This window comes from Zonotrichia albicollis, chromosome 5 (assembly GCF_047830755.1).
Source record: "Zonotrichia albicollis isolate bZonAlb1 chromosome 5, bZonAlb1.hap1, whole genome shotgun sequence".
In the NCBI taxonomy this organism is placed as follows: domain Eukaryota; kingdom Metazoa; phylum Chordata; class Aves; order Passeriformes; family Passerellidae; genus Zonotrichia; species Zonotrichia albicollis.
In genome coordinates this window covers 56,156,993-56,169,782 of record NC_133823.1, presented here as the reverse complement: position 1 = coordinate 56,169,782, position 12,790 = coordinate 56,156,993, and the positions used below count along the sequence as shown (strand labels likewise).

General features: G+C 38.2%; 1 protein-coding gene across 2 annotated transcripts in view; it reads left to right on the top strand.

Moving 5' to 3' along the window:
* The window catches only part of LDB2 (LIM domain binding 2), a 367,729-nt gene that overhangs the window by 131,425 nt on the left and 223,514 nt on the right, over positions 1 to 12,790 (top strand). Inside the window, exon 1 of one of the 2 annotated variants that reach the window (XM_074541794.1) lies at positions 6,815 to 6,864. The exons of the other annotated variant lie outside the window; for it this stretch is intronic. Within the exon in view, the coding sequence (XP_074397895.1) occupies positions 6,830 to 6,864 (35 nt within the window). The 5' untranslated portion in view covers positions 6,815 to 6,829. Of the gene's footprint in view, positions 1 to 6,814; positions 6,865 to 12,790 lie in introns of those variants that run through there. 2 annotated transcript variants of the gene reach the window in all.

Below are 12,790 nucleotides of genomic sequence, written 5' to 3'. Positions count from 1 at the left end.
GGAATAATTACACGGGAAAGAAGGACAAAAGCAGAATTTTGGAAGGGATTCATTTGTAGCAGGAGTGGGGTCCTGCTGAGTGAGTGATTATCAGTAACTTCGGCCAAGCAATAATAGCATCCTGAAGGCATCTATTCCACACTACTAAACCTGTAATTTTGAAAAAGAATGTCATGCATGCATTTTTGAAAGAAATGTAAATGTTGGTTTGCTTTTATGATGCAATATGTTCCCAAGGTGCTCTGCTTCAGCTGCCTCCCAGGAGGGCAGAAAACAGCCCAGATCCATAGGGTGGGTAAGGCAGGGTGTTGTTCTTCTGTCGTGCCAACCCACACCCATCATCCACACCTCCCTCTACTCTCTATTTTCCTGTGTCCTCTCTGCTTTCCTGTGGGCACCAATGTGTACATCACAGCCCTGGTAAGCTTGGGCTGCAGGTGGACACCAATATTGAGTCCCTTGCAGATGCTGGACTCCCAGAATGCAGTTTATGCATTGAATTCTCACTGTTGTCTCCTACTGAGGATCCACACGTAGATACTTGTACATTCTTGTATGAATTTTGAACATGTAGGAAACCTGTTATGTTGTCTTCAACACATATGAGCCTTGGAGAACAGAGGCTTTTAAAAAAATTGTATTTTCAACAAGGCAACTTACTGTGAGTACGTAAGAAACACCCTCAGATGCTTTCACTGGCTTCCCCTTAGAATTTAAATCAGAATCAGGGAGTTGTTGCTTAGATTCAGCTGTGTACCTCATTGCCTCATACACCAACAAAGGCATACTTCATTGCCTTGCCCAAGATATATACAGAGATGTAGAAGGGATTTGTTGCTCACCACACTTCTATGAAAAATGGAGTGCTCTATATTAAGAGGGAATCTCATCCCTGTGGAAGGGATAACTTTCTCCAGGGCTGATCTCACACTGGAATGAACTCCGGAAATTTAAAAAATCCCCACAGACCTCACTGCCTTCTGCTCCAGTTGCAAGGCACTCTTCTTTGACCCTCTCCTCTCTAATGTAAATATTTAACAATATACATATGTCAAAAGCAACAGTGACCACAACTCTGAAACTCTACCAAGCAAAGCACAAGCTTTTCCCATGGGGACACAGTATTACTGATGGTGCTTCCTGTATGACTTTGCTTCTCCATACACAGCAAGAAGCACTGACTGTTCCACAGAAACCTCTGTAAGATATTAGAGCAGCTCTAGGTTACTTCTGGGAGAAAAAGGTCTAGCCCTGCAGTCAGCTGCCAGCCCAGACTCCTTTCAATTTGGATAAGGAGTTGGAGATGATTCAGGGAGATGGGAGGTACAGGCAGCCTGGACCTTGTGTCCATATTCCCTTGGATTCTGTAAGATATTTATTTCACCTTTATACTGAGGTTGTAAGACCTGTGTTTTAACAATTATGCCATGCCACTCCCTGCTAATGGCAAAATGTCAGGGATCTGAGTGCAGCACTCAAGGAAAATGGCATTTATTTCACTTGTTACTTCATCAGGGACTAATGGTCAAGCTGATAGCCTGACCTAGTCTTTTTCCAACTGTATTTCAAGACTGAGATGAACAAGTTAAGGTATTTGCTCAAATAAATAATCAAAAGTACTAAATCCGGGTAATAAGAATTTGACAACGAAAGCTTTTTATTTCTTTCTTGGAATACAACACCATTACTTCTTTCTCTCCTTCCCACTCCTTTTGATTTTTCAGGTACCACTCAAATTGCCCATAAATCTTGGACTCTTAATTTGGAAAAAAATCTATCAATCTCTACCACCTCCTAAAGAATAGTTCTGGAAACTGTTTTAAACATCACATTGTGGGTTTTGTTCAGCTCTCAGTGCTCATGCTACTGAAAACACTGGAAGAAAGGCAAAAGGAAAGTAATAAAATAAAAATCTTAACTGTGTTTAGATTTTTTCACAACACATTGAATAGAAAAGACTTATCAAGTTACACTATTAGATTAGCTGAAATCTACCAATTCCACTGAGGTCCTTCTACCTACATACACAGGTTTGTCCAGTGTTTGTGAAAGGTTATACCCAGCAATAAAGCTCATAGAATTTTTGAAATAGCACATATGCACCTAGGGTACTTGAAATATATTGCATAACCCTGGGATCATGCTTTTAGTTGTATGTCCTATGTTCATAGGAACACAGAGACCTTAAGTAATGATATGGCTTCTAATGTCTCCTGTTCAATAAAATATATCACAAAATCACAGAACTGTTAGGGTTAGAGGGACCACTGGTTATCATATATATTATATATATATATATATCTACCTAGATAACTAAAGCAATCACAATACCTAAGATTTTATGTAATTAATGTGTGACCTGTGTCCCATTTAGGGGAAAAAACCCCAAGCCTCATCTCCCTTTTCACCATGGGTGTGTGCATGTCCCACACCCCTCCACTTCCTATTGTTACAGGCACATTTTAGATGCAAATAATTATCTTCTGTCCATGTTTTCTGTCCCATCTTGAGAGAGAAAATGTACATATTAAGGTCTCATGCAGCTTGCTAAAAAGCTAAATGGAGCAGCCTTTTCTTGTCTGAAGCTGGCTGTTTGAAACCCACCCCGAGCCCCAGCATCTGGCTGCAGGCAGAAGCAGAAAGGTTTGTGTTTCTCTCTGCCCAAAGGATTATACAGCTGCAGAAATCAACTTCTATAACAATACTATGGGAGCAAAAAACTGTGTTTTTCTGGTGACAGCAACAGTCTTATCACGGTGCAATTCTGTTTAAGTGACAAGAGTTATTTTAATGTTCAATTGTTTGGCTTTTTTTTTTTCTCCTTTCGCAAGTATTTGAAATAAGAATTGAGTTAGGCATGCTATTAATGATTCTAGGATTCTATATTTTTAGGAATGACCACTCCACCTGTGCTCAGTGTGGCTGAAGAGAACAGCTGTTACTCTGGTTACATTATCATGCTTTAAAAATTCAAAGAGGAATCCCATCAGAAGCACTACTCCTTATTCACTTGTGCTCTCTAATGGCAACTTTAAATCCTGTATTCTCTATTGTCTTTGCTAAAGACACATGACTTTGTGCCTGTGCTGTCAGAGTGGCATGTGTGTGCCAGCAAAATGCAGTCAGCCCCTGACATGCATTTACAGATCTTCTAAAGACTGTTATATATACATTTATCTTCTCTCTTTTGTAGAGGATGTGTGATTTCTTCTATCAGGGCAGCAGCCTGTGATGTATGTACAATGAAACATGAGGCCAGTGCAACCAGATACCTTTTCTATTCATATTGTGTTAAGGATATGAGCCTTCTTTGATGTCAGTAAAGTTAATAATGTTTAGAGATATAAAAATCAAGTCAGTACTCACTGACTAAGAAAGTAGTACTAGACTCTCTTGCTAGCCTTGGTTTTTACCAGGTTTTCTATTTCTATAAAAGATAAAGCTTTTAAAAATTGAGACATATGTTATCTTTACAAAATTCTTAGAAAATATTTGGAAAAGACTGTTCACTCCAAACTTGCACCATCTTTTGGTCATTCTATAGCACACAGGGTATCTTGTAGGGAAAATCACTCCAGCTGGAATCCCCCATATCCTTCCCACAGAACTCACAGCAGATCCAAATTGAAAATTAATTGAGATTGGTGAAGAAAAGCTAATGCCTGATCCCTCCTCAGTGGACATTATTTTTACTTTGACACATAACTGCATTTTTATAGTCTGAAGAACATTGAGAATTCTTAGGAACAAAGGGTGTTCACTGAACATTCCCACAAACTTCATTCCATGGGCTAGAGAATAAACAGTGTAGTAATTTTTCCTTTTTTACACCTCTCTATAAATTATTTCAAATATATTTTGAGTTTCTTAGGAATGAACACTGATCAAAATCTAGTAATAAAATAGATATTTTGTAGTTCAGTTTTAGTCCTCATGTAATAGAAATGCTCTGTTTAGTTTTGATTATAGGTATACTACATGGAACTTTTTTCTCTTCTTTTATTTTAGGTCTAACTCCTAGAAAAGGCTGACTCAAAATTTCAAAGTTGGCTTTCACTGAATATCTACCAGTATTTCTTGTTATGTTCTATATCATTTGGTTAGTGATGGTGATTACTATGATGGATCATGTAATTTATAATGCATCATACAATCTATTTGCTGTATTACTCATAGAGATTGAAAATGGAGGGCCACAAAAATACTTCTCTGATGCTGTAATACATAGTTTTGAGTTCTGTTGTATTATCCTCTTATATTTCCCAAACAGAGCATGATTCCGGTCACCAAATATGCAATGAAATACTTAAAAATCTGGTAATAAACTGAAATGCACTTAAGTATGTGTTGAAGAAGTTCTTGAATAAAGGCTCTTCCTCATGTTCTGAGCATGAGTTTGAGCCTTGAAACTGCTTCTTATTCATACTTTGTAAATGAGGGCTTTTGCTATGTTTCCACTTGAGCCTGAGCCAACTTCAGAGCAATGCCCATCCCTCAGGTTAGTTTACAGTATCTAAGGTCAGTAATGCAAATGCACAAAGCTGGACAAGGGAACTGGCTGGATACTTTTGCTGGGCTCTTTTACCTGGCACCTTAAATTTAATACCAGCTGGGTCTGAGGAAGTGTCAATAAAAGGTGGAAAAGAGGCTTGTGTCTGTCTCTTGCCTTTTACACTCATAGCTGCCTATGATTTTCAAGAATGCCTGTAGCACGTGCCTTCACAGAATCCAATGGGCTTTAATTTTAAAGTACAGCCCTGACCAGAGTGGGACCATACCTGCTGGTGCCACACCTTGATTTACACATGGTGTTCAATGAGGACATTAGCTAATGACTGAAATGTGCCCATGAGTACAACAACACACCACAACACCTTTGAGCTGGCTGTGCCATGATCTCTGCAGTGGCTGAGGATTATGGCAGTGGCAATAAGATAAAACAGGCCTGGTCATAGCACATAACAGCAGTGCTAATTGGGACTAACATACCATGTATTTATTACATTGTGTAATAATTTTCATTCTAAAAGTCAGCATTGCCATGTATTTCTCCATCTTTTATCCAGAGGGCAACATAACTCTCTGTAACTGGGAAATCCTAAGCTGTTAAAACACCTAAAAATGAGGAGACATATTTCCATGCTATCATATAATGCATGGAAGATGTGACACTTCCTTTTCCTGCATCTCACTGGCAATACTATGATCTACATATGTTAGCAAAGTAGATGATAGTCTTAAACAGTGGCATGATGAGCATTTCCTTTGTGTCCTTGAAATTTATATCAGCTATGTCTAGTATATAAACACCAGTTTGCTCTTGCAAATACAAATGTAAAACTGCTAAAGAAATTAATTTACATGGTTATATTGGCTAAGTAATTGAGAAACAGGCCGATTCAGATCAGTTTCCTCACAATCTCTACTTTAATGTTTGTACCTCTTTTCTAAAGGCCAGCTCGACTAATGTAAATGTCCCATGATCTGAATTGCATGCAGTAATCTTGAGGGGAGAATACGTATTTGGCACCATTTTCAATGATCAAGACACTTTACATGACATTCTTGTTTAAACGGCATGAAAATCAGAGTTAAGTGCTGTGCAAATGAGGGCAGAATGGAGCCCTTTGTATCTCATTTTCCAACTGCCCTGGGATCATCTGGAGGTATAACCACATAAATCCCCCGAGGATATGTCTTCAACTCTCTCCCTTAACATGCTGTTCCCTGATCACACTGGAAATCCACTCAATTTAGATTTAATCTCAGCAAAATCTACCCAGGACTTGCTTTCTAAATTTGAAATACTGTCTTTTTGGTGCTTTTTTTTTTTTGCTTCAGTTATTATGCTTAACTGCATTTTCCCTTAGCCATCTCAAGCCTGTTTCTCTGTGGGGCTACCAGTGTGTGCCAGGAGGGTGGGGGTCTCTAAAAATTAGAGATGAAACTGTTGGCTCAGCCTCACGCATGGGAGCATATTGCTTCCTCTGTCACTGACTGCTACATGATGTTAGGATTCTTTCTGCCTTACTTTTCTTATATAAAATATGACAATAATGTTTTCCAAACGTTTTTAACTTCCTAATTTTTTTTTTTAACCTAATACTCTGCATTGCATGGAGCAAAAGTACAAATATTGTCCCCACCCGAAAGGAAACTTGTAATGAATGAGTACAGCAAATTTACAAGTAAAAAATAAATAGCAAGTCGCATGTGGGGAAAGAGAAAGAGACACAGAGACAGATGGATTTATATAAATTCAGCTTTTAAAGTAATGGTTGGTTGGGGTTTTTTAAAATTAAATAATTGTAAGCAGTAACCAGCTGTAGTATTATTCTTCACTGTGTAATCTGCACAGTGAAATGTAAACAGGGGGTCAGGCTCTCCTGTGGCCATATGACCCTCTCAGCAGGAAAAGGGGGCACGGAGAGAGGCTGTGCACAGAGAAGCATACAAGGATATTCATGAGCTGGGAAATTTTGCAGCAAAAAATAGCTTTCCTGCATAGTCAATGGTGCATAGCGTTCGGTTTAAAAACCCTTATTAAATTAAGAGGAGCTTTCTGCATCCCCCAGCCTTTGCTGCTGCTGTTGTTTGTACTTCCATAATGTTGTTGAGAAAACTGGGGCTTAATATCAACTTGAAGGTTTAGAAAAATGCAATAACATTCAGATACAACTTGATTACAGACCAAACACAGATACAGAACACGAAAACTGATATGTCTCGGGAATCTACTCTTCTGAATCTCTTTGTTCCTTTAAAAAAAAATTATTTCTTAAAAAATAAATGTGTATGTCTACATGCATTCCTTTGTCAACACAGGAAGATGGAGGGATTGGCAGCTAGGCATTCTTCAATTTGGTAATTATCTAATGTTTTCTGTTCTTTAAAATTATCTTGTTTTTCTTCCTTTATTTCTTCTCCGATTAAAAGGCTCAGCCCTTCTCTTGCACTCTGATCATAGTTCTCATGCTGTGTATTTAACACAGCATATTTTTTAATTCACAAACATACTCTTTCTGTCATTGCTATAGCTCTGACTACCTTTTTGTTGTGGTGTAAACATCTTTTCCCTGCGGTATGTTTATGACATAACAAACCTTTATTTATTTCTTCATTTATTATTTTAAAAACCAATACAGTTTTCCACCCAAAATACCTATTTTTTACATAACCTTGAGATGCCTATTCATTCTTTCTCAGGAGGAGTTCAGGGGAAAGGTGCAGCGCCCCTCTAAATCACAAATGAAATGAGTTTGTTGGCTTGAATAGTATTTCTCCTTTCAACCCTCACACATTTCAGTGCATTCCATTAGTCATTGTTCAAATGAGGCTGTTTTCTGACCCCAGAGGCAGGGGAGGAGGGAGTTTGGGGCTTAAATGAGTTTGCCGATCAGTACATAGAGGCACATTGTTTCTCATCTTATATTTTGCATGTTCTGTTTACAGAATATAACCCTGGTTCCCACCACCAAAATGTTTCAGGTTTTGAGCATACTGTATGTTTGATGCAGCTAATTTAAATAAATGACTTTCACATTTAAGCAATTAAACCTATAATTAGAACTGTTTGAATGAACTAATCAGCTAATACCCTATGACACACGGTTCTTTTTTTCTCTAAATATTTTTAAAGGGAAAGGAAAGAGATTTATAAAAAATTATAGAAGATGCAGTAAAAAAATAAGCTTTGATTCATGAAAATTAAAAAACACCACCACAAACTATTTAGACCAATGTTTGCCTTGTGCCTTCCAGGGAATGTGGAATTATGCACATTCATTTCCTCTGAATTCTGGGGGAAAGACTGCAATAAACAAAGTAGTGAATCTTTTTTAAAATGAGGCTAACTTCTACCACTGTTGTATGTTTTTAATACTTAAACACACTTTCAGGGGTTCTCTGGGCTCACTGTATTTTAAAACGTGTCCATACATCTAATCCAGTGGTAGGAGAGCTGCATAAGACACACCCTTGGGAGATTCCCTCTGACTGGCAGAACTTTAGCTGCTCTCAGTAAGATGGAAATTTATTAGGAGGAAATTATCCTGGTGTCCTCTGAAAAAATATTTCTGATAAAAATCTTGTTCCCTGACAGAAGTCTAACAAGCTGCATTTGTTATCTGGTTTCACTACTCAGATTCATCTGTTAATTTTAATTCTTATGTTGCACTGCTGTGTATTTATGTTCTGAGGCAGACATGATCTATGTGTGCACAATGGAGATTGAGATGGTGGTGGTGAGAGAGCACAGAAGTTTAGGAGAAAGTTTCCTTTTTTTTTTTTTTTTTTCCCCTCTACTTACAGGGGAAGCAAGCCCTTCCATTTTTATCAAATCTGGAATTTGTGGATAAATGTTGTGCTTCTTTGTGTCCCTGTTGCTATAGATTTCTATTACTATAGAAATAAGCCTAACTTACCATATATTTTTTTCTTTTCTTCAGCACTGTTGTCCCTAAATGTCATAGTGCCACACATAGGCCATATATCACATGCCAAAATTTTACTTTTTTTTCCATTAGAACACCATTAAATGTCTTCAAATGTGGAAAACAGCTTGAACACCCTTGAGTTGGTAAACTCTGCCTGTTTCCGCAGTACCTCCATAAGGCTGGGATTCAAGATCCTTCTCTGCAGTCTAGTTTTCCCTCAAGTCTACCTCACGTGGGGCTGAGGCTAGAAGATTTCTGAAGAAGGAATGTTGACTTTAATAAATAAAGCTGGCATTAGAAGCCCCTCTCCCAGCATTATGACTTACCAGAGTCAATAGGTATGCAGTGGTCTGTTCTTGCAGAGCAAAAGGACAGCAGGAAGATGGCTCATAGTCTTTACTGGTTATAAGCTCACCAAAACTTAAGTGAACTTGTTTCTCTTCCTGTGTGCTAACTGCCTTCTGAAAGTACTTTTTCATCTGTCAAGCTTAGGGTAAGAATTAGTTTAGATTTTGATTATTTTTGTCAAATATTTTGGGTAGAGTAGGAGAGAAAAAAGGGGTCAGAGGAAAGTGCTGCTATACCAAAACTTTTAAAAATACAATTAGATTCGCCCTTGCTTTGAAAGTCTCATTTCAAGTGGGAATTTTTTGGATTTGTTTTTTTTGGTTTTTTTTAAGTAAGAGAAAGGTATGCTACTACCCTATGCTACCAATACTGAGAAGATCTGGGTTTAAACCATTTGCTTCAGAGAAGAAACTTGCACCTCAGGCTTTTGCACTTTGTGTTGAAGGATTTCATCACCCAGTCATTTCCCATGGTGATAGTCTTTCTGCCTGATGCTATTTCCTCCAACTTGGACAAGGGAAAAACTTTATTTTATTAAGATTTAATATAATTCTGTGGCTATGCCTCTTAAAATCAGGTATGGACATCTGAAGCACTGACAGTTCTCACTGCAGATGAAATCTGAAGGACCACTAGATAGATGACCAACAGCCCAGGAAAATCAAAGCCTACGTATTTAATGCTGGGCAACTAGTCACTGAGGCACTTCAAACTTGAGGAATTTACAAATTTTAGCCTGAATCTTGCTATGTTTTGGAGTTTATATGCAAAACCAGAAGCAGCTATGCCCTATTATATAGCAGAGGAATTTGTCGGTATAGAAAGAGGTGCCTCCATTTTGGAGGTATATTATAATGGTGATCTTTCTAGAAGAGATCATGAGAAAATAGATAATTTCTTATTTGGGTAGCTTTGTGGAGTGAAGTGTAGAGAATATTATATGACAGAGCTGGCAAAATTCCCACATGGACTGAAGAACCTTCCTCTATGATAAGAAAATCCTGAGCACTGGCACTCAGCACCAGTAGAAAGGAGGTGGCCCCACAAGTCACCCACAGGATCATGGTCAGTCTTGCAGAAGTTCTCTGGAATCTCAACTATGATCACTCCAGGGTGCAGATTAACTGGACCTTTTCTCAGTGCACATCTGCTGAATCTATAGTTTGGCGCACTAAAGGCTGGCACACCAAAGGCCTGCTAGGGAAATTCTACTAAATTACTCTGGTCATAATTTCACAGATTTGGAATAAAGTGTTTTTGCTACCAGGTAAATCATAATTTCTTGAGCAGAAAACGGGAAAGACTTCAAAACTATTTAAATATATATATATTTTATTTAATAATGTCTTTATGATATAAAATAATGGTTGTTCTGATTAAGCATTGATAGCAATTACCTATGAATGCAATTCTTTAAACAGCAGGAAATATCCAGCTAAAACAACATAACTACCTCCTACACAGCACTCTAACCTATCACTTTGTTAGGGTCTGTGCTTCTCCAGTGCTGTTAGAACAGCTGACCTCATGCACCAAGAACTATATCTGCAAAAAGATTCTAACAAACATTCTGGTTAGTTCAAGGTTTAAGATTCTCCTTTGAAACGTAGAAATGTTATTTTCAAAACTATTCTGCTTGTTGTTTTTATTCACTGTTTCCATGGCAGAGCTGAAAAACTGTTACAGCTGTGTTTTGGGTGGTCTATTGTATGCCACTGTTGGTTTTGATTATTACATTCAACACTCTCTTGGTATGTGTTTCACTGTCCCACTGTCTCCACATAAATATGGAGTGGTGCTGCCTCCACCTGTTGTTTATTCAATTGATCTGGGTTACAAATCAGGAAACCCAACTTTTTTTCTCTCTTTGGCTTAGGGGGTTCAGAGCTCCTAGGAGCATGCCATAAACACTAGGTTATAGCTCAGTATTTAAGAGGACATTGCTCTGCCCTTCCCTCAGGAAAAGTTGCAGAGTCAAATACAGAACATTGAAGAGGCAGCAGAATTCAATGTCCAAGGGACAATGATGGCTGGCTGAGATGAGGACACCAGGTTTCTCCTGGTCAAACTAAAGAAGAAAAACAAAAAAAACTAAAAAAAAAAAAACCAAAAAAAAAAAAAGAAAATCCGAAACCACCACCACTGAAAAAAAACCTCAAAACACCCCCAAGGAAGGTAGAAGGACAGATCTAGTCTAAGGTATTCCTGGCCTGATTTTTAAACATGATCTTATACAGACTTGCTAAAGTCAATCAGGCAATACATGGTACATTTGCCTGGAATATACTGCTCAGTGTAACTTTCAATAACATGGGGTTGAATGTCTGAATTTGAACATTGCTCAAAAAGATGTGATTTATTAAAGGTTCATAACCCTCAAAATTGAATTATGAATAGTTAAAATACCAACTACTGTCTGTAAAATACACACATCATTTGCTGCAGAAAATATAAAAAAAGGGAAAATAAAAGACACAGAATTGTGAAAACTAGTGACTGATGGTGTAAAATTAATGATTACCTGTAAATAAAAGACAGTTGTAAATACAGTGTGTCTAAGCTGACCAGAAGAACCCATCCTGTGCATCAGCTAGCCTGGATCAGAGCAAACTGAAACCATGTTGGGGCCTGTCCTCTCCTGCTTTCAATCAACTGGCATTTGATCTCGTGCAGATGAAGCAGTACCTTGCAGCCTGGCCATAAGAAACATCCCTTAGACACCTCAGTCTTAAAGTGTGCTTAGGACAGTGAGACATGTACCTGGAATCAGAAGTAACTGATGCCCTGCAACAGTCAACCGAAAACCTTCTTATGCCATGTATTTTTCTTAACTATGTGATCTCATGTGATTTTAATTACTTGACGTAATTGTTCCCATTTTATTTTGGTATTTCTTTGTCCAGTTTTCACCATGGATAGAAAATATGCAAAGGCAAGATTTTAAACTCAAATCACAATTCCAGATGTTTGGTGTTTGTCTGAAACTCATCTGAGCTGTCTGCATGTGTGTCTCTACGTTAGTTTGGACAATATTGTTAAATAAACTTTTTGAATGTAAGATCATCAGTCATTGATGTAAGATTAAGTCATTGTTACTTGTGAATTATTAAAGTGTTCTAAAATTAGGATCAATTCTCATGAAGGAGCAATATACAAGATAGGACACATCCCCCACAATACCACTAAGCTTTTGTATTCAAGAGAAACAGAAGCCTGCAACCCACTTGGCTTTAGAGTAGAGCTGGAGTTGGTTGAACACCTGAAGGGCATAACTCTGGGTTAAGTGGGGATGCCCACGAACCACATACATCCTGTTGTGAACACCACTGCCTCCTCTCTTTCCTCTGGCTATATCCAAGTCTTGAATACATATTTCAAGGAACTGTGACCTGAATTCAGATGATTGATCACAGTAGCAGTAGAGTAAACTTTCAGTATATCTTCACATTGACAGTGAACCTGGTATCAAACTTTAACCTGCAGCACTTTGCTTTCCTATAAAATAAAAATATTCCATCTTAAATCACTTCCTTTTCAGAAACCTAAACAAAACCATAAAGGCCAACTTTTCCCCCCCTTTCCACTGATTTCCATATAATTCCAAGTTTCTCATCTCCGGTTTCTCATGTACTCCCCCTTACCTTTCCTGATCTCCCACAAAACCCTGGCACAATACCAGCAGATCTGATAGCTTCTTCTGGGCTGGCTGCCATTACCATATTTATGTCCTTCAGGGTTTTCTGTGGGACTGATGACGCACAATACATCACTGGGCTGCTGTGACCAAACAAGGTTTGTGTGCTGCAGCTTCCCCCAGCATTTTGCCAGAAGTGCTGAGACCTGTCAAGGGGATGAAGAAAGATGAGTAAATGTTGATGAGGGATGGAGGAATAGTGTTGAAACAGAGTAGATGTTGGGTAGGAGGAGAGGTCTAAAAACAGTGGCAGGGGGAAGAGTTAGTAGGTGTTTCAGAAATATCTGAAATTGAAGGGGAAATAGAAGTATTC